General features: G+C 34.4%; 2 protein-coding genes and 1 long non-coding RNA gene across 3 annotated transcripts; 2 read left to right on the plus strand and 1 right to left on the minus strand.

The window, feature by feature from the left end:
• The first annotated feature begins 2,277 nt into the window (after positions 1-2,277).
• Positions 2,278-3,258, plus strand: LOC114725431 (cysteine-rich receptor-like protein kinase 25). Its single transcript, XM_028911947.1, has one exon. The coding sequence runs from the start codon at positions 2,309-2,311 to the stop codon at positions 3,077-3,079; it is 771 nt and encodes a 256-aa protein (XP_028767780.1). The 5' UTR covers positions 2,278-2,308; the 3' UTR covers positions 3,080-3,258.
• A 3,311-nt stretch (positions 3,259-6,569) lies between these two features.
• Positions 6,570-25,685, plus strand: LOC114725435 (uncharacterized). Its single transcript, XR_003738416.1, has 3 exons — positions 6,570-6,793; positions 19,821-19,825; positions 25,675-25,685. It is a non-coding gene; the product is annotated as an uncharacterized LOC114725435 (long non-coding RNA).
• On the minus strand, positions 6,673-10,340 carry LOC114725429 (catalase isozyme 1-like). Its single transcript, XM_028911945.1, has 8 exons — positions 10,240-10,340; positions 10,018-10,114; positions 8,446-8,723; positions 7,579-8,355; positions 7,394-7,483; positions 7,212-7,279; positions 7,026-7,119; positions 6,673-6,934 (listed from the first exon to the last, which is right to left on the minus strand). The coding sequence occupies exons 1-8, from the start codon at positions 10,252-10,254 to the stop codon at positions 6,875-6,877; spliced, it is 1,479 nt and encodes a 492-aa protein (XP_028767778.1). The 5' UTR covers positions 10,255-10,340; the 3' UTR covers positions 6,673-6,874.
• Positions 25,686-25,994: the final 309 nt, after the last annotated feature.

Consider the following 25,994-nt stretch of genomic DNA (forward strand, 5'->3'; position numbering starts at 1 on the left):
TTTATAAGATATAAATAATCAAGTTATATAGATAAAGTTGATTAAAATTAGTTAAAAAATATGTAAGAAGAATACAATTTATTTTAAGATGACATATTTGTGGAGAGTAAGTGAATGGGTTGATAATTAATATGACAAGATTAACCAATAATTAAGAAAAAATGACAAATGTTATGAAAAATTTTACACAAACTATGAATATCTTTTATAAATGGGAAGCAGGAACAAACCATCTCCAACAAAATTCTCTTATATATAGAACTGGAAGGGTGTGCGTGTGTAGGATTCTTTTCGGCACTTTTAGTTCTATCTATAAGAATCTCCCATTTTGTTTACCATACATTAAATTTTATCAAAATATTCTTAATTAACAGTAGTCAATTTTTATGGTAAACGGAAGTTAATTATTATCAACTAATGCTTTTTGGTCAACTCTCCCTTTTGAGATTTGAACAGGTCATTGGCTGAGAAATCTCGTTAAATGTTATGCGGAAATTAAGGAAGAATAGCGTAGAAAGTTGACAAATTTATGACTGATAACTAAATTCTTAATTTGTTTTGATTAGAAAGATCGTACTATATACTCCTTTGACTCTGGAAAATTTAATTTTCGACTTGTCTCGTTCGGATGCACAAAGTCAAAACGGCGCAATCTATACACGACCATGTCATTTTGATCATACTTTCTCATGTCTTTTTAATAACCTTTTACTACAGTATATATGGAATCTTGATCCCCTGCATGATCGTGAATTCCTCTTTTAAACTGGTTTATCTGGTAATGCTAAGGAAATACAATCATTGATCGTGAATTGGGAAAATTACAGTTCAGGAACAAGAGTCCAAGGAGTTCTTTATGCCAAATCTAAAACAATTTTTAGTGCTACTGTTTCACATGAATTTTCAAACAGCTTGTTGTGGGAACTTTTGCCGTTTTCGTACATGTGTAAACTGGGAAAATATATTGGGTGCTTATGAGAAAGAAGCCAATTATAGCAAGAGGATTTGGATAATATTTCAATTGCTATGTTATAAAAATGTTTCGAATTTATAATAACAATTTTAATCCTTCAGGGAGTTGGATGAGGTTTGAGTAATATCTAGGTTTTCTTTATTGAATTTATTTTTCATCAACAGTAGAGCCTAGGTTTTCTTGGCCAACCAGTAATGCCTACATTCAAACCATTATAATATTTAAAATAGGGGGACGAATAGGATAAATAATAAAATAAAAAAAATAATCCCTGTGGTTTCATATCTGCATCTAGTGGTCAAAACAATCGACTAATAATTAGCGTCACGCAGGGGATGCAAAACCTGTCAAGCGGCAAAATATGATTATTTTGTTCAAAGTATGAATAGGACCGACTTACTATCTCAAATCTTTAATATAAAAGTTAGTTTGACTTTTAATTTTGTCTTAAGTATAAGATCCCAATTCACTTTGTCTCTGATATTTATCTATTTTTTTAGGATGGTCCTTGTAATAATTGCATTTATTAAGGGTTTCATCAAATAATAGTTTTACCTAATATTTAATTAACAATAGTATTTTAAAAAAGACAATACTTATTTATCATAAATAACTAATTTAACTATTTTTTAATTTATTTAAATTAATTAACTAGTTTTTATACTAATAACATGAGAGCTAGCTCTTACGACCCCATCGTGCGTTGACTTTTGGGGCAACCTTGCCAGCCCTTTGTTAGTCACGTAGGAATTCGGTGCTAAAATTATATATGTGCTAGGTCATCTTTGAAATTTTCAAATAAATTCAAAATGTCTGAACTTTGAATGAACCAAATATTTTTTTTTTAATTTTTGGTTCTTATAAATAAAACTTTATTTTTAAAGACCCAGTAGCGGTTAGAAGACCGTTGTTTTTCCTTCACACTCTTGATTATATTGAAATAAAAAATATTAAAAAAACTTTGCACAATTTCACCCTCCGCATATGCTTCTCAGTCTGCACCTCATCTTAATTTTATATGGAGCAATGATTAAAGATTAGTTCCCTTGAGGATTATGTTTCCCAAATAAGTTATGCAAACCAAAACCATTTGACTAGGATAATAGCTAAATAATAAAACGGCTTCTTCCAGAAGCAGCAAAGGTTGACTTTCTCTCTGCCCATTTTCGTCGGCCACCGTCGGCCGTCGAGCTTTCCGCAATCATCAATACTACCTCCGGTCCTTATTTAGCACACGTGCCACTAAAATGCACAACTGCAATATCAAAACCCACTCAAACTATTATAAAGCCCTTAGTTTGCCTTTATAGTCCCCATTAAACTGATCAAGACCTAATGGCTTCAATGGTGATAATGGCTTCCTACAAGATTATCCCACTCTTGTTCTTTATCACCTTCCTCTCTTCTGCAACCTCTGATGATGAATCACAACCTACTTTTCTTTCCCATGCGTGCTCTTCCGACAAAACGTTCCCTGCCAATAGTGCCTTCCAATCCGACCTCACCACCCTCCTCTCTTCCTTAGCTTCCGACAACACCGCCAACACTGACTTCTACAACACCACCGTTGCTGGCGGCGGCGAAACTGCATATGGCCTCTTCATGTGCCGGGGCGACGTCACCCTCGAGGTGTGCCACCAATGCGTGGTCGAGGCAACCAAAAGATTGACTTCCGATTGCCAGTTCTCGAAGGAGGCCGTAATCTGGTACGACGAATGCATGCTTCGCTATTCCAACACCTCCTTCTTCTCCACCGTCGACACAAGGCCAAGACTCGGCCTCTTGAACACTGGAAATATCGCCAACCCTGCAAGCTTCATGAGATTATTGTTCACTACTATGAACGAGACAGCAGATTTGGCAGCGAAACCTGCCTTGGGCGAAAAGAAGTATGCGACGAAAGAAGCGTTCATTTCGGGGTTTCAAACTCTGTATTGTCTAGCCCAGTGCACGCCGGACCTTTCGCCGGAAGATTGCAGAAGGTGCCTGAGCGGCGTGATTGGGGACCTTAACTGGTGTTGCGATGGCAAGCAAGGAGGAAGGGTTCTATACCCTAGCTGTAATGTTCGCTATGAACTGTACCCATTCTATCAAACACCAGCTTAGAAGTCAGTGAAGTGATTCCTCCATATAAGCTTGAAAGTTGGAGAGATCTATAATTCTTAAGTCTCTATTTGAGTTAGTAGTCTGCTTATTTTTCCGTTTGAATGACGGGTCATTCATTCAGGCAAAAATGTACTCATATTTTATATCAATAAGGCTCTGGATCGAGATGACTTTCTTAATTCGCTTCGTACCATTTTCTATTATTAGTTCACCACCTACGGAGTTATTGGCTTCTTAAAATGTGCATTTCGCAATGCAACAGACGAGGGTAATATAACGTAAAGTCCGGTATATATACTCCTTCAATTCTTAATATAGGACCCAATTGTTGAGTTGGCTTTGGTCTTAAATATAAGACTCATTTCTTATATTTATCAATTTTTTCTAAATTACCCCTATGAATACTCCCTCAACTATAATCAAGTAAGAGAGGAAGATGGGGTATTAAGAAAAATGATTATGGTATTTTAGGAAAAACGTGTAGCATTTCTTATAATTAACTAACTTACATAACTTCCTTAATCCAATCAAATTAGTTAAATAGGTCTTATATTAAGGACCGGAAGAGTATATATATATTAAATAAACTCTGATTTTTAGTTTTCATCTCATAGTACACGTTCAAATTACCAAGACAAAAACATGAGAAAGAAAAATATTTGAGTCAACTTTTGTCAATTTGCAAGAGCAGCAGCAAAACTGTTATAATTTCTGTACATTTCACAAGATTTTTGCTACACTAAGAAACAATAAACCAGTGGTAAAGCGCTTAATTAGCCCCTGGTTTAAATTATTAGCCTGATTCTTATTTTTTTATTTTTTATTTTTTGCCAACTATTAGCCTGATTCTAGAACGATTTGAAAGGGATTATTAGGCGCGCTACATCATTGTCCAGGGCCCAAGAGAAAGAATAAAATAATAAGATGATGATAAGCTTTAGACCATTAGTTAGTAGGGAAAATGTGTGTGTGTGTGTGTGTGTGTGTGTGTGTGTGTAATGATCATTACTAGTTAATAATAACGAAGTGTTACATAGCATCATCGTCCACATTGTTGGTTATCATCTCGAGCCATCAAATATGACTTCAGAGGGCCAACCACATCATCTCTTAGTTGTTCATTGCACTAACATGACTAGTGTGTCTGGTGGGAAACGTCATGACTCAACTATACACACATATACTAACAAACTAACGGATGTTGGTTAAGTTATTAAATGTGCTTTAAAATAAGAAAAATTACCTATTCTACCCTTATTAAAAAATGTGATTGGAAATTTTTTTTTCTGCATTTGAAACTCTTTCTCCTCCCTATAATAAGAGGTAAAAGCAAAAAATTATTATTAATGATTCTGTCAACCTCTTATATTTTGGATTAAAACTTTCTTCTAAGGAAGGAGTACATAAGTGGAGTTTTGAATATAAATGTTAACATAGTTGACCACTACGAAGGGGTTTGGTCTTATGTTATTGGTGCCTCTACTTTGAAGATGAGATGATGAACAGCTTTCAAAGAATGAACTAATTAATTAAACCAATGTGCTATCATAATAATCCTGCTATGTCGAGAATTCCCTCTTCAGCCGCCGTCAAAATGGACCTCAACAGCAAATCAATTGATATCAAACTCACTGAAATATGCTCCATCCTTGATATAAAAATTAGTTTGAATTTTAATTTGGTTTTAAATATAATATTTCAATTCACTTTGTCTCTTATATTTATTTATTTCTTTCAAGATAGTCCTCGTAATAATTGCACACATCAAAAGTTTTATCAAATGGTAGTCTTAACTAATACACATAATTAATAAAGTTATTTTAGGAAAAATAACGTATATTTATTATAAATAACTAACTTAACTAATTTTCTTAATCTATTTAAATTAGCCAACTGACTATTATATATATTAAGGATCAAAGGTAGTAATAGAAATGTCTCCTTACTTTTGGAGGACAACTAGGATCTAGTGGGGGAAGCTCACAGCTTAGAGGTCAGAGGCAATTAAAATATTTAGGCAATTTTAGAGTTCCGTTGGCAAAAAAAGAAGAAGGTATTTTTAGAGTTCCATTTGATTTTATTTCTATTTTTGCCAATAAAAATAATTTAAATGAAACAAATGAGTAAGAGGTTTTTTTTTGGTAGATCTTTATAATCCACGTATGTTCTCTCTGATTATTTAAGAGACGGTGCAAACGATTTTTTTTTTTGTATATTTGTGATTTAATACTTCAAGAGCGTATGTAATAATTTCCCCTTTTTAGTCGCGTTTCTTTTCGCCCCATCTTTCTCAATTGTTTATAGGGAGAATTATAGTAAGATCTTAAGAAAAGAAAAAAAAATTACAAAATAAATTTTAAAAGTTGTCATTTTTTCCCCTAAAACTTGTAAATTGCAGGCTGCTTATGTTATTATTGAAATTTTTTAGTAATTATTTTCTTGGTTGTAATTCTTCCTTGTTTATATAAATTATAGATAATCATTTTCTGGGATTTGCCCACGCGCGCTTGCTCCCTTGGAAAGAACACAATGGTTCAAAGAATCAAAATTGCTTCAGCAGTTCGGCCACTCCAAGCGTCTACGACTCCAATTGACTCTTTCCTTCAGCAGTTCAGTGAAAATATTTACGTCTATGGGCTTAGCCCATCGTTGTAAACGAAAAGAAAATATCTTACAATGATTGGGCTCAACAAAATTACGAAAACAATAGCTAAGTTGCGGCAGTTTAAAATTATCAGGTTGATTGTACCAAAAAAAAAAAAAATTTATCAGGTTGACGTGAAAGACCAAAGAAAATAACTTTGTTTCTTTCTTTCTTTTACAAATATGCAGCTTATCTTTCTTAAAACATGATACTGGCTCACCTTTCTTGTTGACTGGTGTAAGCAACCATAGCTGATCGGTGGCTATTTTCGAAATACTTTTGCAGTACAATTGGTTTGATAGGTCCCTTGTTTGCAAGATCCATTTTGCCAACAATTCTGTCCAGTCACCGAGACAGGGTTGGAGACGAGAGGGAAGGAAGAGCCACTTCTCAAACTCACATCCTATTTTCACGTGCTCGATCAATTAATGGGTTCCTAATATCCCCTATTGAATCTTAGCCAGTGCCTGGTAATGCAAGTACGTTCTGTGTGATGCTTCTCCATACAAGCTTATACTGTACTTCGCACTCTTCGATTCACCAGCTTCATTTGGTTCAATATCAAGCATAGTTTTACTTTTTAAATTATGTGTATGACAATTTGATTATTGTAACAGATCTTGGTATGTATTATTATGGCCCTTTTTTAATGCACATTCTTTGTTCATTATTTATAGGCCTTGATCGAATTCCTAACCAATGCGACCAACAAATTGAAAAATGCGAACCCACGGATCATTTGGACAATGAAGTCGGCCGAAGTGTCGAAATTAAAAGTAGGAGTGAGCTTCGCCTGACCAGCCTACTCGACAGATCAGTAGAATCAAACGAAGAGAAGAAATAAAATAGATAGCCGGGAGATTTTATTCTCATACTAGTGGATTTGTACGCATTAGCAAACAGCATGATACTGCAATGAAGGGATATTGATCGATGATCATGATCCGCACAAATGACCTCACAGCCACATCCTTAATTAAAAGAGGAGGAGCACAAGACATGTGAAACAGAGAGTTGACAGATACAAACAGTTTATTGTATACATGATACTGCAACTAGGGAAAAAAAAAGTCCTTTCAAATCGCCTCACAGCCACATCCTTATATATATATATATATATATATATATATCACATTCTTCGCCAGCTCGCCTTAGATATTTGGCCTCATGTTCAGATGGGATGCTACCTTTTGACCAAGAGAACGATCGGCCTGTAAACCAGCACCATGACATGAGCAAGCAAGAACAAAAGTGATTCCTACAATTTAATTAATACATAACCATATGTAAATAAAGTCCCACCTGAGATAAGTAAGATATCCAGACGCTGCGGACCTCATGTGTGACGCGTGGGTCTGATAAAACTCCAACCCATCTGCGGATAAACCTATCTTGCCTGAAAATAAGGCAGACAGAATCAGAAGTCAGATGATGATGATGATGAATATATTTCATCTATTGACTGTATCAGTGGTCTGTAACAGGTACCTGTCAGCTGCCCAGGATCGGTATAGCTCCCCAGGCTGCTTGAAGTTGTTCTCCTTCTCAATTATGCGCTGCATTAAGCATATAGGAGTCGTTAACGCATTCAAGAACAATGCAGTCAACAAAAGACTCGTACATTACATTTAGTACTTCGTATTGACACAATGCAGGTGACTAAGACTAACCTTGTCACGCCTTCCCCTTAAAATAACAGGAGGAATTGGGAACTTTTCTGCGTGGCGAGCAGGGTCATACCTTGATGGGAAGTAGTCGACCTACAAACCAACATTATAGTCATTATATAATGAAATATATGAAACAAACAAGTAATTTGCCATTTCATGATAAAAGCAATGTCCAAACATATTACCTCCTCATCCCTGTGCATGAAATTCATGGCACCGTCGTAGTGATTGTTGTGATGAGCACACTTGGGAGCATTTACAGGAAGTTGCAGATAGTTTGGTCCAATTCTGTGTCGCTGCGTGTCAGCATAGGCGAAGATACGACCTTGGAGCACCTTATCATCTGAGAAGTATACGCCAGGCACGACAAGGGCAGGGTTAAATGCAAGTTGCTCGTTCTCAGCAAAGAAGTTGTCGATGTTCCTGTTCAAGACCAAGCGACCAACTGGCTGGAGGGGTACCAGGTCCTCTGGCCAAGTCTTAGTTCCATCAAGTGGGTCAAAGTCAAATCTGTCTTCAAAATCAGGATCAATGGTTTGGATGAAGAGTTTCCACTCAGGATAGTTGCCAGATGCAATAGAATCATAAAGATCTTGGGTTGCATGACTGTGGTTCGCTCCTCCGACCCTAATGGCTTCCTCCTCCAGCAGACACTTAACACCCAAGGTAGGTTTCCAGTGGAACTTCACATAATGTACTTTGCCAGCCTTGTTGATCAAAGTATATGTGTTAACACTAGAACCTTCCATGTGCCTGTAATCTTGGGGCACGCCCACATCATCAAACAAGAACATAAATGTGTGAAGGCTTTCTGGAAGATGGGAACAGAAGTCAAGGACCCTCCAGTACTCCTGGATATGAGACTTGGGGTTGGGTTTGAAAGCATGGATCACATCTGGAAACTTCATTGCATCACGGATGAAGAAGACAGGAAAGTTGTTTCCCACCAGATCGAAGTTACCCTGATAATGATGATGAAGTTATATATTAATTAAACTCACTTTAAAGCGACAACCACAAGTCACAGATTATATTCTAGCTAGCTTAATTACCTCTCTGGTGTAAAATTTGACAGCAAAACCACGAGGATCTCTAATAGTTTCAGGGCTACCACGTTCATGGATGACAGTGGAGAAACGGACGATGACGGGGGTTTGAACTCCAGGGCCTCGAAGGAAATCTGCACAAGTGAGGTGAGTGATATCATGTGTGACTTCGAAGAAACCCTTGGCACTAGCTCCCCTTGCATGAACAACACGTTCTGGGATTCTTTCCCTGGTAAAATTTGCAATCTTCTCCACGAAGTGATAATCCTCTAGCAGAATTGGACCTGCCAATTAAACGGGTTTCAAATATCATTTCTGGGCCAAAATCATTACTACCTTTGCTTCCATCTTTTATATTTCCCTAACATTAATTTGGGAGACGACAATTTGAAAGGTACAATCAAAAGCCCCATGTGTGCCTCTCGGCATTGAATTCCTAATATTTGTTATAATCACCAGGATAGTTAGCTGATTGCAAAAGCTACTCTGCTACAATCAACACCAAATTAGATTTGCAGGACTCAGATTTCAATAAATGTATAATTTTTAAAAATTACATATATTTTTGGTGATTGTCAAAGTTAAACTAAACTAATTAATATTATTTTCAAATTAAATAAAAAAATCTCTTGCAAGTGCATAATTTTTACAGTAAAAAATCCAAAAAAAAATAATTTAAAAATTTGAACATGGATACGTATAGAAATACTAGCTCCGGTCATATACATATACACACACACATATATAAAAGAGTTATTTGGAGATTTAATTTGGTTTTAAATATAAGATCACAATCTATATTATTTCCAATATTTTATTGATTTTGCTTCAAATAATCTCTGTGGTAATTGCACATGTTCAAGATTTTTCATAAAACGATAATTTTAATACACATGATTACACAACATGTATTTATTAAAATAAGCAATTTAACTAATTTTTTTAATACCTGCAAAGTAGGTATTTGGCTCTTATATTGAAGATTGGAGTCCTTTCCTTATAATAAATAAAGAGTTAATATTAACCAATAATAAATTTCAGAAAAAAAATAAAATTATATATATTATATTTCTGTATAAATAAATGAATAAAATATTTGTGTGAGCAGAGAGAGGCAAGGAGAGAGGAGAGGCGGCTGGACACATGTAATGCATAGGAAAGAAAGAACCAATGGCCGTCACACGCCCCATGGTCCACGGCAGCAGCCAGACAAGAGGTGCGGACCCCAGACATGCACCCTACGGGACAACACCGCATGGCGCATGTGATCCATCATCTCAGATTTCGATTCGGCACCCCAGATCACATGCTCATCATTTAATAATTCATAACTTTGTCATATGCCCGAATTAAAATTCCGTCAAGATCCATCCATCATTCACTAAAACATCAGAGTCCCAGAAAGTCTGCGTTTTTAATTCCAGGTAGCTAGCTCTTTAAATCTTAATCAAAAGAACTAATCCCACTCAAATGAAGTCTTAAAAGGAGCAATTTACAGAATAATAATGTAAGTATACATATCATGCATGTCCTTTAGCTTCTACGCACTTAGCAGGATGACTGTAAATAATAATATACCTCGAGATCCGATGGTGAGGGCAGAATCGTTGTCATAAACGGGAGTGCCGGAGTTGGTAGTCCAGAACGGAGTATTGTAGGCGCTCGATGGTCGGTACTGCACCAGCAAAACAAGTTAACAAGAAGAGCAAAATGTTGGTGATGATCAACAACTAAGCACAGAAGAGGATTCTAAGACCCAAAGTTACTATTCATCATGATCATATCCAGCTTAGCTTGTACCTTGTAGGGATCCATGGCGATGGCCAACCTGCAGAGTGATGATGATCAGCAACACAAGAGAGAAGAAGAATATAATGTGAGCAATGAGACACTCTGCAATTCATCTCATTTATAAAAGGGCTGAGCCGGTGAGCCCCCTTTGCTGCCGTCACTGTAATTCCCATTTTCTAATTAACTTTTCGTCCTTGCCATTACCCTCTCTCCACCTGCTCCTCCCAGTGAAAATATCTTCCTCTCCTCCTTTGTTTTGTCCTTATCTTCCCTCCTTTTGCCTTCAATTATTGAACCAAATTATTATCTGCACCTAAAGATGTGCACAGTCTGGCTAATTTAAAAGCAATATATATATATATACATATAGAAATTCCGATTGGTTGTTCACTCAATTATGCCTTATTAACACCCGACTCTCTTCTCTCAACAAAGGCCGTTTTCATTATTCCACGTTTACTCCCGACAAATTTTTATCATCTTAATTAAGTACTCATTCATTGGCTAACAAATATCTTTGGTCGTATGTATACATGCACATGTGCATGTCTATATGAGAATTTCGTTTGGAAGATCTATCTTAATAATTTTCTGAATGTTATAAGGCACAGAGAGAATTTGTTTTTCCCCCCCGCCCCCTTTATAAGCCACAATAGTAAATTCTTCACATATTACTCTTCATTCATTATTATATAGACTTTATATTTTATTTTCAGATAAAATGTATATTAAACATACATGAATAAAGTTGAAAAGTTAGATTTAACATTTTTCTTAGTTTTCTTAAAATAGGTTATAAATAAGTTACACCTAGGAGTCAATGAGTATCAATTTTTATTTTTCTTCTCTATTAATTAATTATTCGTTAGTCTTACCGTGTTATTCACTCACTCGCTCTATGTGGTTTTGAAAAATAAGTCACATTGTTTATAATAACTTGTCTCTTAGTGAAAGGATGGGAGGTAATAATATAGAGCAGACAAATTTCGATTTTAATCTCTCTCTGGCGAGTAAATTGCAATTATCTTACCAATCAGATACTATTCATGGTCCGCAAAAGTCAACAAGTCTTATCCCTAATCTCGATTTGGATGTCGTTATTACTGAACAAGTTGGCCGACAAGCATAGGACACTTAATTGGCTCCTACTTCTCTCTTATTATGATTGTGAAATGGATCATTTCACAAAAGTCGCTCCACGATATTTTGAAATTCTGGCTCCTCTCTTCATAATTCAACTCAGTACTTAGCTTCTAGCTAAATCAATCAATAATATAAGCTTTTATATTATTTTATGTTGGGGGTTCTGGGTTCTCTGTATCGAGCGCAAAAGAATATAATAGAAGAAAATGACGAAGAAGCCATCCTTGCTGGGCTGCCACACTTGCCTGATTTTTACATCTATGATGTTTCAGTTCTTAATTTTCAAGCTGGAGACAAGAAAAAGACGATGATTTTTATGCTGAACCATCACCCTCATGGCTTGTTGCTTCCTTATAATTAGAAACGCAGTGGATGTATAAAATACCTTCCAATTTTTCCAAATATATATATACTGTCATTAAATTTGCACTGGCAGCAAAATTTATTGATGCCTCGATCACAAATTATGGATGGGTCCAGTAAATTTTAGGTCTTCCAAGGTTGACATTTTTAATTTCAAAAGATTGCTCCTAACATTTTGCAAAATAACTCATCTTCTAGAATGTGGACTCCTTTTACAACGCTCCATAATTTGTGGTAAGTATTGAATTATTGATGTCTTATCATATTTGAGATTAAAAAAATATTTTATTTGTCGGTTCAGCAGACGATGATGACCGGATTCTCTTGGTCGAGCACAAAGAAGAAGATGAAGATGAAGGACGATAATCCAAATCAAGATGCATTATGTGTCACCCTTCTTTTCTTTCCATGCCTGATCTTTATATCCACAATATTCCAGTTCTTAATCGTTTCACGCATCCTAAAAACTGAGTTACAATTTTTGGACAGAAAAAAAAGAGTTAAAATTAGTTTTTTCTTCGTTACGTTTGTCCCTGTTAAATGATTAAGTCAAGCTTCGAAGATTTTTTTTTTTTTTTTGCGGATTGTTCATAATATGGATAAAAATTGGAAAAAATTTAATACACCAAATTAAACAAAACCCTCAAATATCTTATATTTTCGACTAAAAAGAGAAATCCTTCTTCCGACGTCTTGTACTTACCACATCCAGTCTTGTATAGGTTTTGTCAATAATTCGTATATTGATTCAGAATTAGCCTTAAAAAGTACCTACGCTGCTGAAAATACATTAATTAAGAATATTTTTATTAAAATTTAAGGCTATGAAATTACATAAAATACAAGTTATATTTTTTAAAAAAACTATTTTTATATATGTCCAAACTATTCTCGCATATTCTTACCTCTAAAAAGTTAAAACAATCCCTATTATTTGCGTGGCGGGCCATATATCAACGTCGTTGCGTTGATGGACCCTTATCTTGATGTCTTGATACGCGTGCCCCCAAACTCAAATCTAATTCCCAATTTGCCCCTGCAGGCCCCACCATTCTATACGCTTGTTTGGAAATTGGAAAGCCTTTCAAAACAGACTTTTAAATAAATTCATACAAATCGAGATAAAACTTTCTTCACATACTTATTTCGTATTTTATAAATCATGTTTGAAAAGTTAATTATAAATTGATCCAAATAAGCCCTATAATGGCCTGGCCCACCCCGGCTCGCTTTAGATATTTTTTTGGAAGACTTTTAGCATGGAATGTCTGAAGTAACTTCGTTTAAAATCCAAGTTGAAGAATTTTCTCCCATCCAAGTTGAAGCATTTTCTCCAATCCAAATTGAAGCATTTTCTCCTTCTTTGTTTTTTCCCAAGTTATTTTCAACATATTAAACTAAAATTAAAAAAAATAAGTTTTATTAATTTTATCTTAAAAATTAATAACTTTTTAATTTTATTTTTATTTAGGGGGTGTTCAGGTAGAAACCAATGGGATGTTTGAATGAATACAAAACTATGGTTTTAAAAGTGATTTTACGATATACAAAATAAATATGTGGAGAAGTTTATCTCGATTTGCAGAAAAGTACTTTTGAAAGGCACTTTTGCGGCTTTCCAAATACCCCATAAACTATGGTTTTAAAAGTGTTTTTACGGTATATGAAGTAAATATGTGGAGAAATTTGTTCCATTTTATAGAAAAGTGCTAATATATATACTTTTTCAGAAAATAACAGTCTGCATAATAATAATAAATAAAAAGGTAAAGTTGACCATTCATATAAGAAATTTAATAATATAACTCGTAATAAGATGAAAAAAATTCATTTTTCAGGATTGGAGTATTTGAAAAGTCCTGTAGTATCATTTGATAATTTGCGAATCTTACCACTCATAAGGGTTGGAAGGAGGCAGGAGCTTAATAACAATTAACCATTTTAATAATATAACATTTTTTTTAGTATATGTGAGATAATTGAAAACACATAATAATATATAGGATTAGAGAGAATTTTTTTTGTTAATTTTAAATTGTAAACTCAACTTGAAAAGATTGGAATTTATAATATCATCATGATTTATATTTCTTTTTGGAACATTATTTTATTTCTTGCGTTTATTTTAAAGGAGTATAAAAAATGTTAGTAATATTTTAGGTTTGGAACCCATTCAGGTGAAAAAAACAAAAAAAGGAAGCAATTTTTTGAAGCCACTGAATGTATTCAAATAATCTTATAATAACCGAAACCCAGATATTTTGATAGACAATACTTATGATGAGGAAGCCCCACGTTAGATGAGATATCTTTTCATTCTGATCTTTCACAAAATAGCGGAGACGAATGGGAGGAGGATAATCGAGTGTTTTTGGTCCCTCGTGGGAGGCGTAGAAATTACGAAAAGATTGATTGCCTTGTGAAATTAGCTCTCCATAAGCAATTTTGGTAATATTAAGAAATAAGTGGCCGATTTTCTACGGCATCAGAAATAGTCATGTTATTTAATAATTAATAAAGGACAACCCCTCGTAAATGCCAACTTACCATCACAACATGCTAGTACTGTTAATTGAGGTGCCCTACCCCCACACTTTGTATTTTATTTCCGAATCTTTTTTTTTTGGTAATTTGTTTTCGAATAATATTGATGATTGATCAATTCCTACAACATAGAAGACAAACCATACTGACTCAGCCGTGAGCCATAACTCGTGAAACAGACAAAGGCATAACAGCCAAATTGGCATAAGCTACGCAGTTCTTTGATAGAGAAATCTGGTGGGGAATTGACGGTTGCGGACCACACGGGAATTTTATTCAGCACGATTTGTGGATCCCATGTTTTTTCAAAGTCCGTCCCATTTTTGTGTTTCAAACTATATAGAAAAAATCTCAACAAAAAAAATACTTCTTGAATTTTAAAATCTCAGGTCACTAATTACTACAAAAATATATGGTCACTTACATTTCAAGCATGGCCATTTCTTATTAAAGCGTAGTAAACAATACTAATTTAAAATTTTGAAATTTAAAAGATATTTTCTTGAGATTTTTTTCAACTGTATGTTACTTCATGGCCTGTAACGTTGATTTTCCTAATTTAAAATAACTCTAAGAAGGTATTCTACTTTCTGGTTTCACATTTACTAATTGTGTAAGATACTACACTACTTCAGTCTACAATATAGTCCAGATTTAGACGCGCATATGGGGAAAATGCCAAAAAAGGTAATTGCTTCACTTAAAGATATAAAGTATTATAGTGCTTTCCAAGTCTACCCCGTCTAAAAATTAACTACGTTAAGCGGAAGTTGGGTCATTAATTGCATAAAAGGGTAAAATTGGGGGGGGGGGGACTCTTTCCATCAAAAGGAAAAAAAAAAAACTCATTTAATTGTATTTATAAGATACTTTCAACATTTTTCATTGGAAAAAAATCACAACCTGATTAACTATTCTTAAAAAATTATAAATTAGAGATAAAACTATACATTTGTATAATAAATTTAGCAAAATGCTTCTATTAAGGAAAGAAGCTCTTTTTACCCTGTAAATATCACCAGAGGAGCATCATATACTCTGGATTTTAGAGAGTTAAACTTTTATTTTGGACTAAAATAATCTGAGAAAAATAAAACTTATTTTGTGGATCAGAATGATATTTGACATGCTTCCAAATGCTTCATCCTGGCTACTTGATCAACTTTTATTGTTAGATCCATCCCAGAAAAGGAAAGGGGAAAAAACGAAGGGGATTTTTGTCTTGCCCATACTTTGAAGATAAGATGAAGAACTTTCAAAGATCAACAACTAGGGTACGTCTTTTGATCTAATAGGAGTGATTTTGTATTTTAATCTACTGAGAGGATAAGATGAACTTTTCAAATTTTAAGCTAGGTTACGTCTTTTGATCCAATAGGTGATTTTGCGTTTTGATATACTCTGAGAATAAGATGAACTTTCAAATATCAATAATTAATTAGGATACGTCTTCTGATCCAGTAAGGGTATTTGTTTTGATCTACTTTGAAAATAAGATGAACTTTCAAATATCAATTAAATAGAACACATATATATTCTAATATAAAAGGGGTAATTTTGCATATAGATACATCAAAACGCAACGGGATGAGACATATTCTGACAAATACAACCCAAGTATTACCAATCCTTAATATAAGAGCTAGTTGACTAACTAAATTAGATTTAAAAAACCAATTAAGTTAATTATTTGTAATAAATAGGTATTATATTTTCTGAAATATTTTTACTAATCAAGTGTATTAGCTAGAACTATCATTATTAAAACTACTACTTTAAGGAAAAATAGATAAACATGAGAGAAAAAATGGATTAGAATATTATATTTAAGATGAAAATAAAAATCAAATCAACTCTTATATTAAATACGGAGGTGTGGTACATGGTACTATATATCATGTAGTTACCATAACATTATTCACTCTTCAGCCATCAAAATGGACTCGGGCTAACTGCATGCAAACCGATTAATGTATAACTAACTGATCTTGAGGCCTCAGATATTTTTCTCAGCTTTGACAGAACCAGTGGTCCAGTGGTGGGGAAGCTCCCAGCTCACATGTCACTTACGACAGCCACATATGAAGGTCCTCTTGCCTTCTTTCTCAATCATGTCTTGAGTCTGAATGGTCGTTTTCAAGAAAACACAAAGGCGCACTAATATGCACGTTGGTCTTATATATAGTACCAACTTGAGACTCGAAAGCTAATCACCCACTAGCTACATTGGACAAAAAATATTCTTCTGATTCTCAATATATGACCTCATTATTAAGTTGATTTTAGTCCTAAATATAAAAACTATTTATTATATTTATCAATTTTTCTTAAATTACCCTATAGATATTCTCTCAGTTATAATTAAGTAGAAGAGGGAGGAAGGATATTAAGGAAGATGATTACGGTGTTTTAGGAAAAATATGTTATATTGCTTATAATTAACTAACTTACCTAACTTTCTTAATCTCATCAAATTAGTTAAATAAGTCTTATATTAAGGACCAGAAAAGTAGATTACTTCAAAATTGCTTCAGCTGTGCGTACTTATTAATTAGTCATTATCATCTAATTCTGTGCTTTTTCCCTTGTAATTAGTCTTTTGCCACTTGTTTCAGAATGTGTGCTGTATAAATATTTTGAAAAGAAAGTGAGTCCTAATAATTGCGTATTGTAGGGGAAATACAAACTCTAACCACATGTTAATAGAATAAATTATATAAAAACTAATTCCATGAATGAAAAAGATGATTTAATTTGTCATTTTATGCGATCAAATCAATGCTTGTATTTGTATATATCATTGCATGTATTTCCCACACCCTCATTATCTGACTATTTATGATTTCAGGGCATTCTTCCCCGAGATTTTAACAAAATAATTCAGAAAAAAATTCTCGTTGGGGGTTATTAAAATTCAAGAACGAGGTTCCACTATTAGTTACCAAGCCTCAACACAAAACCTAGCTAATACTAACTTTGATCCTAAATGCAAGATTTTATATCTAGGATCAGAGGAAGTAGTATATGAAAATTTCTTGGAGAAGCCGTGTTGGTGGAAGAAAGCAGTTGCGGTCCAAGTACGAAAGCTTGCCTTATTCGGGAGCTTGGGGGCTCATTTTGTGGGCTTTTGGAAGCAAACTACGGCCCTGCAAGTGTGATCTGTTTGGAATTCATGGCAGCCATTGATATGCGCATTTGCGTTGAGCACACACAATTATCGACACACTCAACTCAATACATTTATTTTTTAGGAATATAATCAGGCGCACAATGCAGTGATATACTCCGATTTTGTGTATCATTAGATGACATATCAATTTATAAATTAGGTAAATTAATTTAAAAAATTTAAGATAATTTATTTAATTTTTTAATCTTATCAATTTAGCCAATTAGGATGTGACGTAATGTATTGATATTTTCTTCTTACAATAAACAGAGCATTGATGTTCAAGGGAAAGTCTTGTACTGCCGGGGAAAAAAAATATCAGTCGTCGCCCCTTCATCACTGGAAGCTGTAGAGCATCATTCTCTATTTTCCGATACAACGGTTTGCTTGGGCTTCAATATTGAAAATACTCCGTGAATTACAGAATTTCTTAAGAGAATTATAGTTAGGCCCCAGAAAATCTATTTAATGGTAGTTAAATTAAAAAAAAAGAAAATAGTAGCAAATGTCAAATTAAATTAAATACATGTAAGTACGCGAGAATCTCAGTTTGAACTTCGAAGCGAGACATTTAAATTTTGTATATTATTTTCAATGATTTGTATCTAAGACCAATTGATATTTGTTTTGCAACTTCTATTCGTTATTCACAACTTATTTTGTAATAAAAAACTTTTATATTTTGAGACTAAACTATCACGGCCCGGATTTTCAGAAAAATCATGTTGTTTAAATTCTCTTAAATTTATTGCTTGGTCAATTTTAAAAAATCTGTTTGGTACAAAAAAAAAAGGCGGAGGAGAAAAATTTAAATGAGCTTAAATTAAAAAAATAAAGAAGTGAGATTAAAAATTTTATTTATTTTTTACTCTTTTATCTTATATCTTTTTTTAAAAATTGTATAACCACATTTTTTCTCATTTTGTAAAATTAAACTCATTAGCATGTTTTTCATCTCCATTTTCTTTCTACCAAACACATAGAACGTCCACTTTACACAGAGGGGGAAGAGTCCTTGGGCCCACATGTCAGTACTGTTGACAAGTCCTGCACTTGGCATTTCGTTTCAATTTTATTTTCGACTTTTTTCATTAATTGCGACGACAGTTGCAATGCAAATCACAGAGTGAAAGAATTTTAAATACAAAAGAGATCCTTCAATGTTGTTCAAAGAATTTAGAAGTCTCCCATCCAAAATTAACTCCCACTTTCAAGTTTGGTACCTAAACTTCACAATTTTCTCAAGAAAAAAATTAGGAATAACTGAAATATCACATTTTTATAATGAAAAATTTAGTCCTTCTATTTTTTTTTTTAATTCGAAAGAACCCAAATCTTTATAATTCTGCCACTTAATAAACTACAAAAATCGAGAGCTGTTTTGAGTCAAAGTCCATAGACTTGATCAATAATTAAGAGAGAGTTTATTTAGAGATTAAAAGTTACATTTTCCCTTAAAATTAAGGTTAGGAAGGTATTTTAGTTTTTCAGTCTCACATTTATATTTTCCATTTATCCCTCTTAACAACATTAATTGTTGCATCAATCCAAATTTGAAAAAAAAAAAAAAAGGATCTTGTCTTGCGTTGGGGCCCTGACGTCCCTTGACGATAAGATGAAGAACTTTCAAAGATCAATTCACAAACGCAATCGAAGTGCTAACATCATACAGCTATTATAACATTCCCTTTTCAGCCATCAAAATGGACTCTGCCAACTGCAAAACTAATTAACTTATAACTAACTGCTCCGAGACTCGGATATTTTCTTAGCTTTGACAGGAATAGGGGCCCAGTGGTGGGGAAGTTCCCAGCTCGATCACAAGTCATTTACGACACCCATATATTTAATGTCCTTTTGCCTACTTTCTCAATTATGGGTATGAATGGCTATATATCATCGTTTTCCAGAAAGAAAACAAGGCCAGTCTCTAAGAAACCAACCCGAAAGGCCCCACTAGCTTACATCGCAGGGCTTTGCATCTGGATTTTCTTAATCAATTTGGTGCACTTAATCACTTCATTATATGATCCAAATCCCTTTTTTATTTGAGTCCAATTATGAAAAGCTTTTCTTCATTGCTTCCAAGCCTGCATAAAAATATGCTTGAATCATCAGTTGTCATCCCTTTATTAACTAACGATATTGGTAAATGATCTTTTCCCGTATCTGAAGGCTGGGATATAATAATGATTGCATAAGAAACACTCATATGAAAGAAATACTTTTTGTTACCACTTACACAGCTCAAGAGGCCATAATGTGAACTTTCGGAATTCGAACATTGCATTTGTATTTTAAATTATAACCACGACTGAAAAATATTAATAATATCAATAAAATTTTATCCAATCATAACAAGAACATCTAGCTAGAGTTCTGGACATTTAGGTCTTGATTCCATCGTAGGCAAGGAGGAATTGGGATCAAGCCGTCTAGCTGAAGTTAAATACTACCTCCGGTTCTAATTATAAGATCTTATTTGTAGACCGGAAGTAGTATGATTCTCTGGAGATCACTTCATTCCAATCTAAAAAGCATACTCCAACAAGGAATTGTTGTTCAATTCCATCCTCTAATAGTCAAGATTCCCATGTACCAAATGGAGCCTCAAGACTTTGTTATTGGGTCGAATAGAATAAAAACCGAATAAAAAATGATTAGAATAACATTATAAAAACCAGTGTCATGCATGGAAAATATCACTTGTCCCTTTAAATATACGTACACTACAAATTGCATAGCTCAAGTTTTGTGCAGTTAAATAAGAATGCTTGTCTCCTTGTAGGGTGTTCAAGAAATAGAAGAAATGGAAGTATCGCGTTAACAAGGAAAGAATTCACTCATAGACGCTTCGATAATGGTCGAGCCTGATTCCTCACTTCCACTGGTACTAGGCCCCATTCCACCGTGTAAAAAGAAGGCAGGTTCCTGTGGCAATGGCAGTTGAATGGAATCATTGCTAAGATATGAAACAACCGCAGCCATTGTAGGTCTGGATCTTCTTGAACACATAACAAACCAATCTGGATGCACTTGATCACTTCATTCTATGATCCAAATTCTTTTATATTCGAATCTAATATCTCCAGCAACTTTTCCTCCTTCCATTGCTTCCAAGCCTATGACAATCAAGTAAAACCAATTATCACCTTTTAGAATATAGTTAAAATAATCTTTTCTCCAACTTGTTGGTTGAGATAATTGTATAAGAAATATTAATATAAGAGAAACGTATTATCATAACTTACATAGCTCAATAGGCCCTCATAATATTGGGTTTGGTTATGACGATTCATATTCTTCTTTCCACTAATAATTTCTAAGATTATAACTCCAAAGCTAAAAACATCTGATTTTTTAGAATATTGCCTGTACATTACATATTCTAGTGACATGTAACCACTGAAAAAAAAAAGAATATTAATTATAGAAAGTGCTTCTTCAATAAATGATAATAACATTAACTCGGACATTCAATGACTACTTGAGATGAGTAAAGTTTTCAAACTCAACTTGGGTACACTTCGTTTTTATTCTTTTATTCTTTTTTTTTTTGCCTGATCGTTTTTATTCAACCATATCAAGATAGATGTAGAGCTTAAAGGGAAAGATTTAGAACTTACTATGTGCCAATTATTCTATTTGTACTTCCCTCGTTTGTGTTCATAGCAACCATCTTAGCTAAACCAAAATCTGAAATTTTTGATCCATTTCATCATCTAATAAAATATTGTTTGGTTTAAGATCATGATGTATAATTTTAAGACAGGAATATTATGAAGATATAATATTCCTCAAGCAATTCCTCCAATAATCTTACAATGCTCCCCCCAATTCAATACTCTTCTTTTCTGGGAACCTACACATAAATTTGTTATCAGATACTTGACATGGCAGATAAAGATAATTTAAATTTAAGCAATTGATGACATGACACATGTGAATCATAAATTTTAATTAAGAGTTAAAATGGGTTTAGAAGAGACAAACCAAATAGAAAATGATCAAGGCTTTTGTTGGGAACAAATTCATAAATAAGAATTTTCTCTCGATCTTCTATGCAAAATCCTAACAAGGCCATCAAATTTCTGTGTTGGAGTCTAGCAATTAATAGAACTTCGTTCTTAATTCCTCTGCACCTTGGCCAGAACCTTTTAAAAGTCTCTTTATAGCTACTTCTTGGCCACTTGTCAGAATACCCTGAAATTGTAGTTGATTAGATTAAAAAGTAAAAAATAAGAGCCCACAAACTAAAACATTAACATTGACAGCATTTAATTTCTCACCTTGTAAACTCGTCCAAATCCACGTTGGCCTAAATAGTTGTCGCGTAGAACTTATTTGTTGGAGCGTCAATAGCAGCCAAACTAAATTGTAAAGGCTCTAAAGTGTTGCTCTCATTTCCAACTAGACAATTTAAAGAAAAGGGAAAAAAAATTACAGTAAAAGCATTGCCATCTAGCTATCAGCAAACTGTAGGAATAAAGAGAGAGAGTGAAAATTTCTTACAATATTTTGTCTGAGAATAATCATGCGTCTCTTCTTTATTAGACTCTTTAAGAGATGGTAGGCGAGCAAAAGAAGGATGCCCCAACCAACAACAGAAACCACAACCATCCCAATGGTCTTTGCTGTTACTGTGTTAGACATCAGTCATCACTCATCAGATACTTCCTTCCAGGCAAGTCAATTTTGGGGCAAGATGCAAAGAATTCGTGTGAGTCGATCGATTTCTGGTACTTATATTAAATTTCAAAATGATAACAAACAATTAATATATTTTAATCCATCAAGATTGATTTTAAATCACATCTCTAACAATCTTTTAATTATAATTAAAGGGAATCATGGACTGTTATCCGGCCAGCCATAACTGTCACAGAGATATTAAATTCTCTCTGTTTTGACAAAAGAAGAAGTTATTTTGACGCCAACCTCAGCGCAGCTTTTCTCATTACGGTACGTATGTATAGAAAAAAAAACGTCAGAAAAGCAAATACTAAGTTTAGCCTTACCGGAAGAATTTGGCGGAGGAAGAGGTGGAGCCGGAGGTCCTGGCAGATTAAAGAAGGGATATGATTCATAACGAAGATTGCAACTAGGAGTTATAACTCTTCCTCCTCTCTTTCCCTCACAACAAAAATGAATATTCGAGATAACATCTTTCAGACAGTCTTGGCATTGTTGGGGTGACAGGTCTGGCGTGCACTGAAGCAGAACATACAGAGGTCCAAAATTAGTTATATGAATTTCTGTTGCATTGAATTTCTTAGCACCAAAAGGAGCCTCGGCTAACTCCTGTACCGTCAAGTTAAGCGTAAACGGCAATATCACTGAGAAGCTTTCCTCCCGAGACATATTGCCGACGTTCCACATGAATAATTGAGGATATGTCTCGACGGTGGAGAAGAAGGAGCGGTTGGAATAGCGAAGCATGCACTCGTCGTACCAGATTATGGCTTCCTTCGAAAATGGGCATCCCGAGGTTAATCGTTGGGTTGCGTTAACGACGCATTGGTGGCACAGCTGTAGGTTGACATCGCCCCGGCACATGAAGAGGCCGTAGACAGTGTCGCCGCCACTGGCAACGGTGAAGTTGAAGAACTCAGTGTTGGCGGAAGCTAAGGAAGAGAGGAGGGTGGTGCGGTCCGACTGGAAGGCATTATTTGCACTGAAGGTTTGGTTGGAACTGCAGTAGTGGTAAAGAGGATTTCCATCCTGTGCTTCAGTTGCAGGAGAAAAGATTGGGCTAATGAACAGAAGAAACAAAATTTTGGTGGAAGCCATAATCACGGACGCCGCGGTAATTAGGGTGAAGATTGCGTTGGTCGTGTGTGATCGATTTTTATTGTGTATTTCTACGGCAGGTTCAGTTTCAGTTCGGATGGATGATGGAGAAGCTCGACGGTTTTGTATTAGAAGTATTGCAATGGCCGTGAAGGTGTTCACTGATGATGGTGATGGAAGGCTAGCGCGGGCCAATGAAATCGAGGCGACCAAATTGTTTGAAAATGAATGGAAGCATCCAAAATGAAGAAAAGTTGTGTGTTAGTTGTGGAAATTTTTGCCTAAGGCCGCCCCATAAGAGGGTCGTGACCCACGGCAAATCATGAAATTTGAAACGAGAATTGTGCTGTAAACATGAAGATCAAATGAAATTCAGTGCGAACAAGTGCGCTAGACAATGAATCCATAATCCGACGACTACTGAAAATGAAGAACTATATACTTCCAAACCTTTTGACTTAATTTCAGCCTGATCCAATGCTTAGCGAATAATTTGCAAATACAAACTACGTGAATATGCAAAAATGGACCTCTTTCTTTTCTCTTCAATGACTGCTCCTTCATCTTGAATAAGATCTCATTCTCCAACTCTACTATGACCCTTATATATGCACTTTAGTGAGTGACACACATAATGGGCTTCAAATAGGCATGTCTTCACGTAGAAAAGAAGCTCACACGCCCAAGACATTATTCAGCTTCTCTAGTCAATAACATTTGAACAGAGCAGAAAACTGAGATTATGTTTATGAAAGGAAAGTAAAAGACGTCCAAATGGTCCCGAGGTGCGTACGTATCAAGCCAATATGTCATGAACTAAATGAAAATTTATAATTTGATCCCTTCAATTTATTTATGATATATATAGAACACCCTATGCAGTTGGTTTGTCATTGACAGCCTTCGTTTTTACGACATTCTTAGTCTCCTCCGGACCTTCAACACGATGATTTCAGAGCCACCAAGTTCTTTCATTGATCGCTGCAACCATTCCCCACCACTGCGGTATTCAGATTCTAATCCTCGGGCTCATTTATGGTCTGCAAGAAAAAAGTGAGGCATCATGCTTATATAACATTAAACTACACAGTCACAAACACAGATAAATATATATATATATATATATATCATTTAATATGTGATATTAGTACTTATATCTTACATATTAAATTTTTTTAATATTACTGCTATTATTAAATCTTTTTATTTAAATTTATTATTTTATTGAACGAAAATTATTTACTATTTATTTATAATTTATACTGTTAGTTTACCACTGAGTTTTATGAGAGCATTCATTGTTGTGCCACACTCTAGTCAATCACAATCAAGAAGGCAGGCAAGTCAAGCCTTTCATTATTTCAGCAGCTGCGACGAAGAGGAGCAGGGGACTAGACGTCTAGCGATTAATTTTGGATTTCCAAAATAAGTCTAAAATGATACGTATGTAAATAAATAAACTAATATATACATTTTTTGGCAAAAAAAAACTAATGTATACATTTCGAATTTTCGTCTGTTATCACCAATAATTTAATTTCATACATTTTGAAATTTTTGAACTTATAATTCAAGAAATTTTTTTTGCCAACATATAATTCGAGAAATTACGAATCTCTCAAACAAATATTTTAAAAAAATAAGAATACACTGCCTCATTTTCTAATTAAAAGTTCTAGTTAGTAGTATAATTTTTATTGCAAATTAAATCTTATAATTAGAACGGGGTAGTATGTTGTACGGCATAAAAACTAGAATTTATATTGAATGTTATTCTTGACTGAAAATTTCTCCACAGTAGTTTTTGAATGAACCTCTCCTTTCAAAATGTGTGCAATAACAATTTAATTATTTTAAATTTGGATTTTCTTTCAATCGGCCCCCTTTTTTATTCTGATGTCCAGTAAGAGGCTATGATGGTTTTCTCATATTTTCAATTGCTTATAAGCTTTTGTGACTGATTTTTCCGTCTTTTTCAGTATTTTTTTGGGTATTGATGAGACAGTCCTAAAAATGACTTTGCATTATGATTATGAATCGTCTTATTGCTCTTTATTTTTGTGGACAATATCATTCTTCTTAATTATCCAGCCCATGCCGCCGCAACTACTGGTGATCCTCCTGATTTTTTTTTTTATTGGCATACATCTCTGTAATTAAATATTTCGGGTATAGGTACCTTTCGTTGAAGGTCGTTCAAGCTTTTTCTAGAAGTATGACATGGCTTTAGCATCGTAGAGCCTAGTACTCGAACATTGGCTTTTGGCATTTTTTTCTTCCCCTTCTTAATTACTCTAAAAAAGCAGGGGCACCTTGCATGCTTAAACCAATAACCATCTTTCGGCTAACCTAAACTGCAACAAGATTCTTGCTTACACTGGCTTCTCCAAGTGATAATGCTAGATGGAAGAGAACTAACCATCCATTGGGGACAGAGATTAATGAAGGAAGGGTTATGATTTATTGGAATCGGGGACATACTGAAAATATACGCACACCATGTGATATGATGCTATTCAGTGTATTGATTTCTTGGCTTACAAAAGCTCTTTGTTGCAAAATCCTCATCCTAAATGTTACGCTGTTGCTTGAACACGGATAATGACATTGTTTCTCTTTTGCGTGTTTTGTATCATCAAGCTTGATTCTTGCCTTTTGATCCCCCAAGAACAAAATCACAACTCATACTATAAACGCACAGCAGGCTCTTTCAAGCAAAATCTTCGCACGTTAAAGCTTTTCCATTGGCAAATGA

This window comes from Neltuma alba, unplaced genomic scaffold, assembly GCF_004799145.2.
Source record: "Neltuma alba isolate B1F8T4 unplaced genomic scaffold, ASM479914v2 tig00012252_pilon, whole genome shotgun sequence".
In the NCBI taxonomy this organism is placed as follows: domain Eukaryota; kingdom Viridiplantae; phylum Streptophyta; class Magnoliopsida; order Fabales; family Fabaceae; genus Neltuma; species Neltuma alba.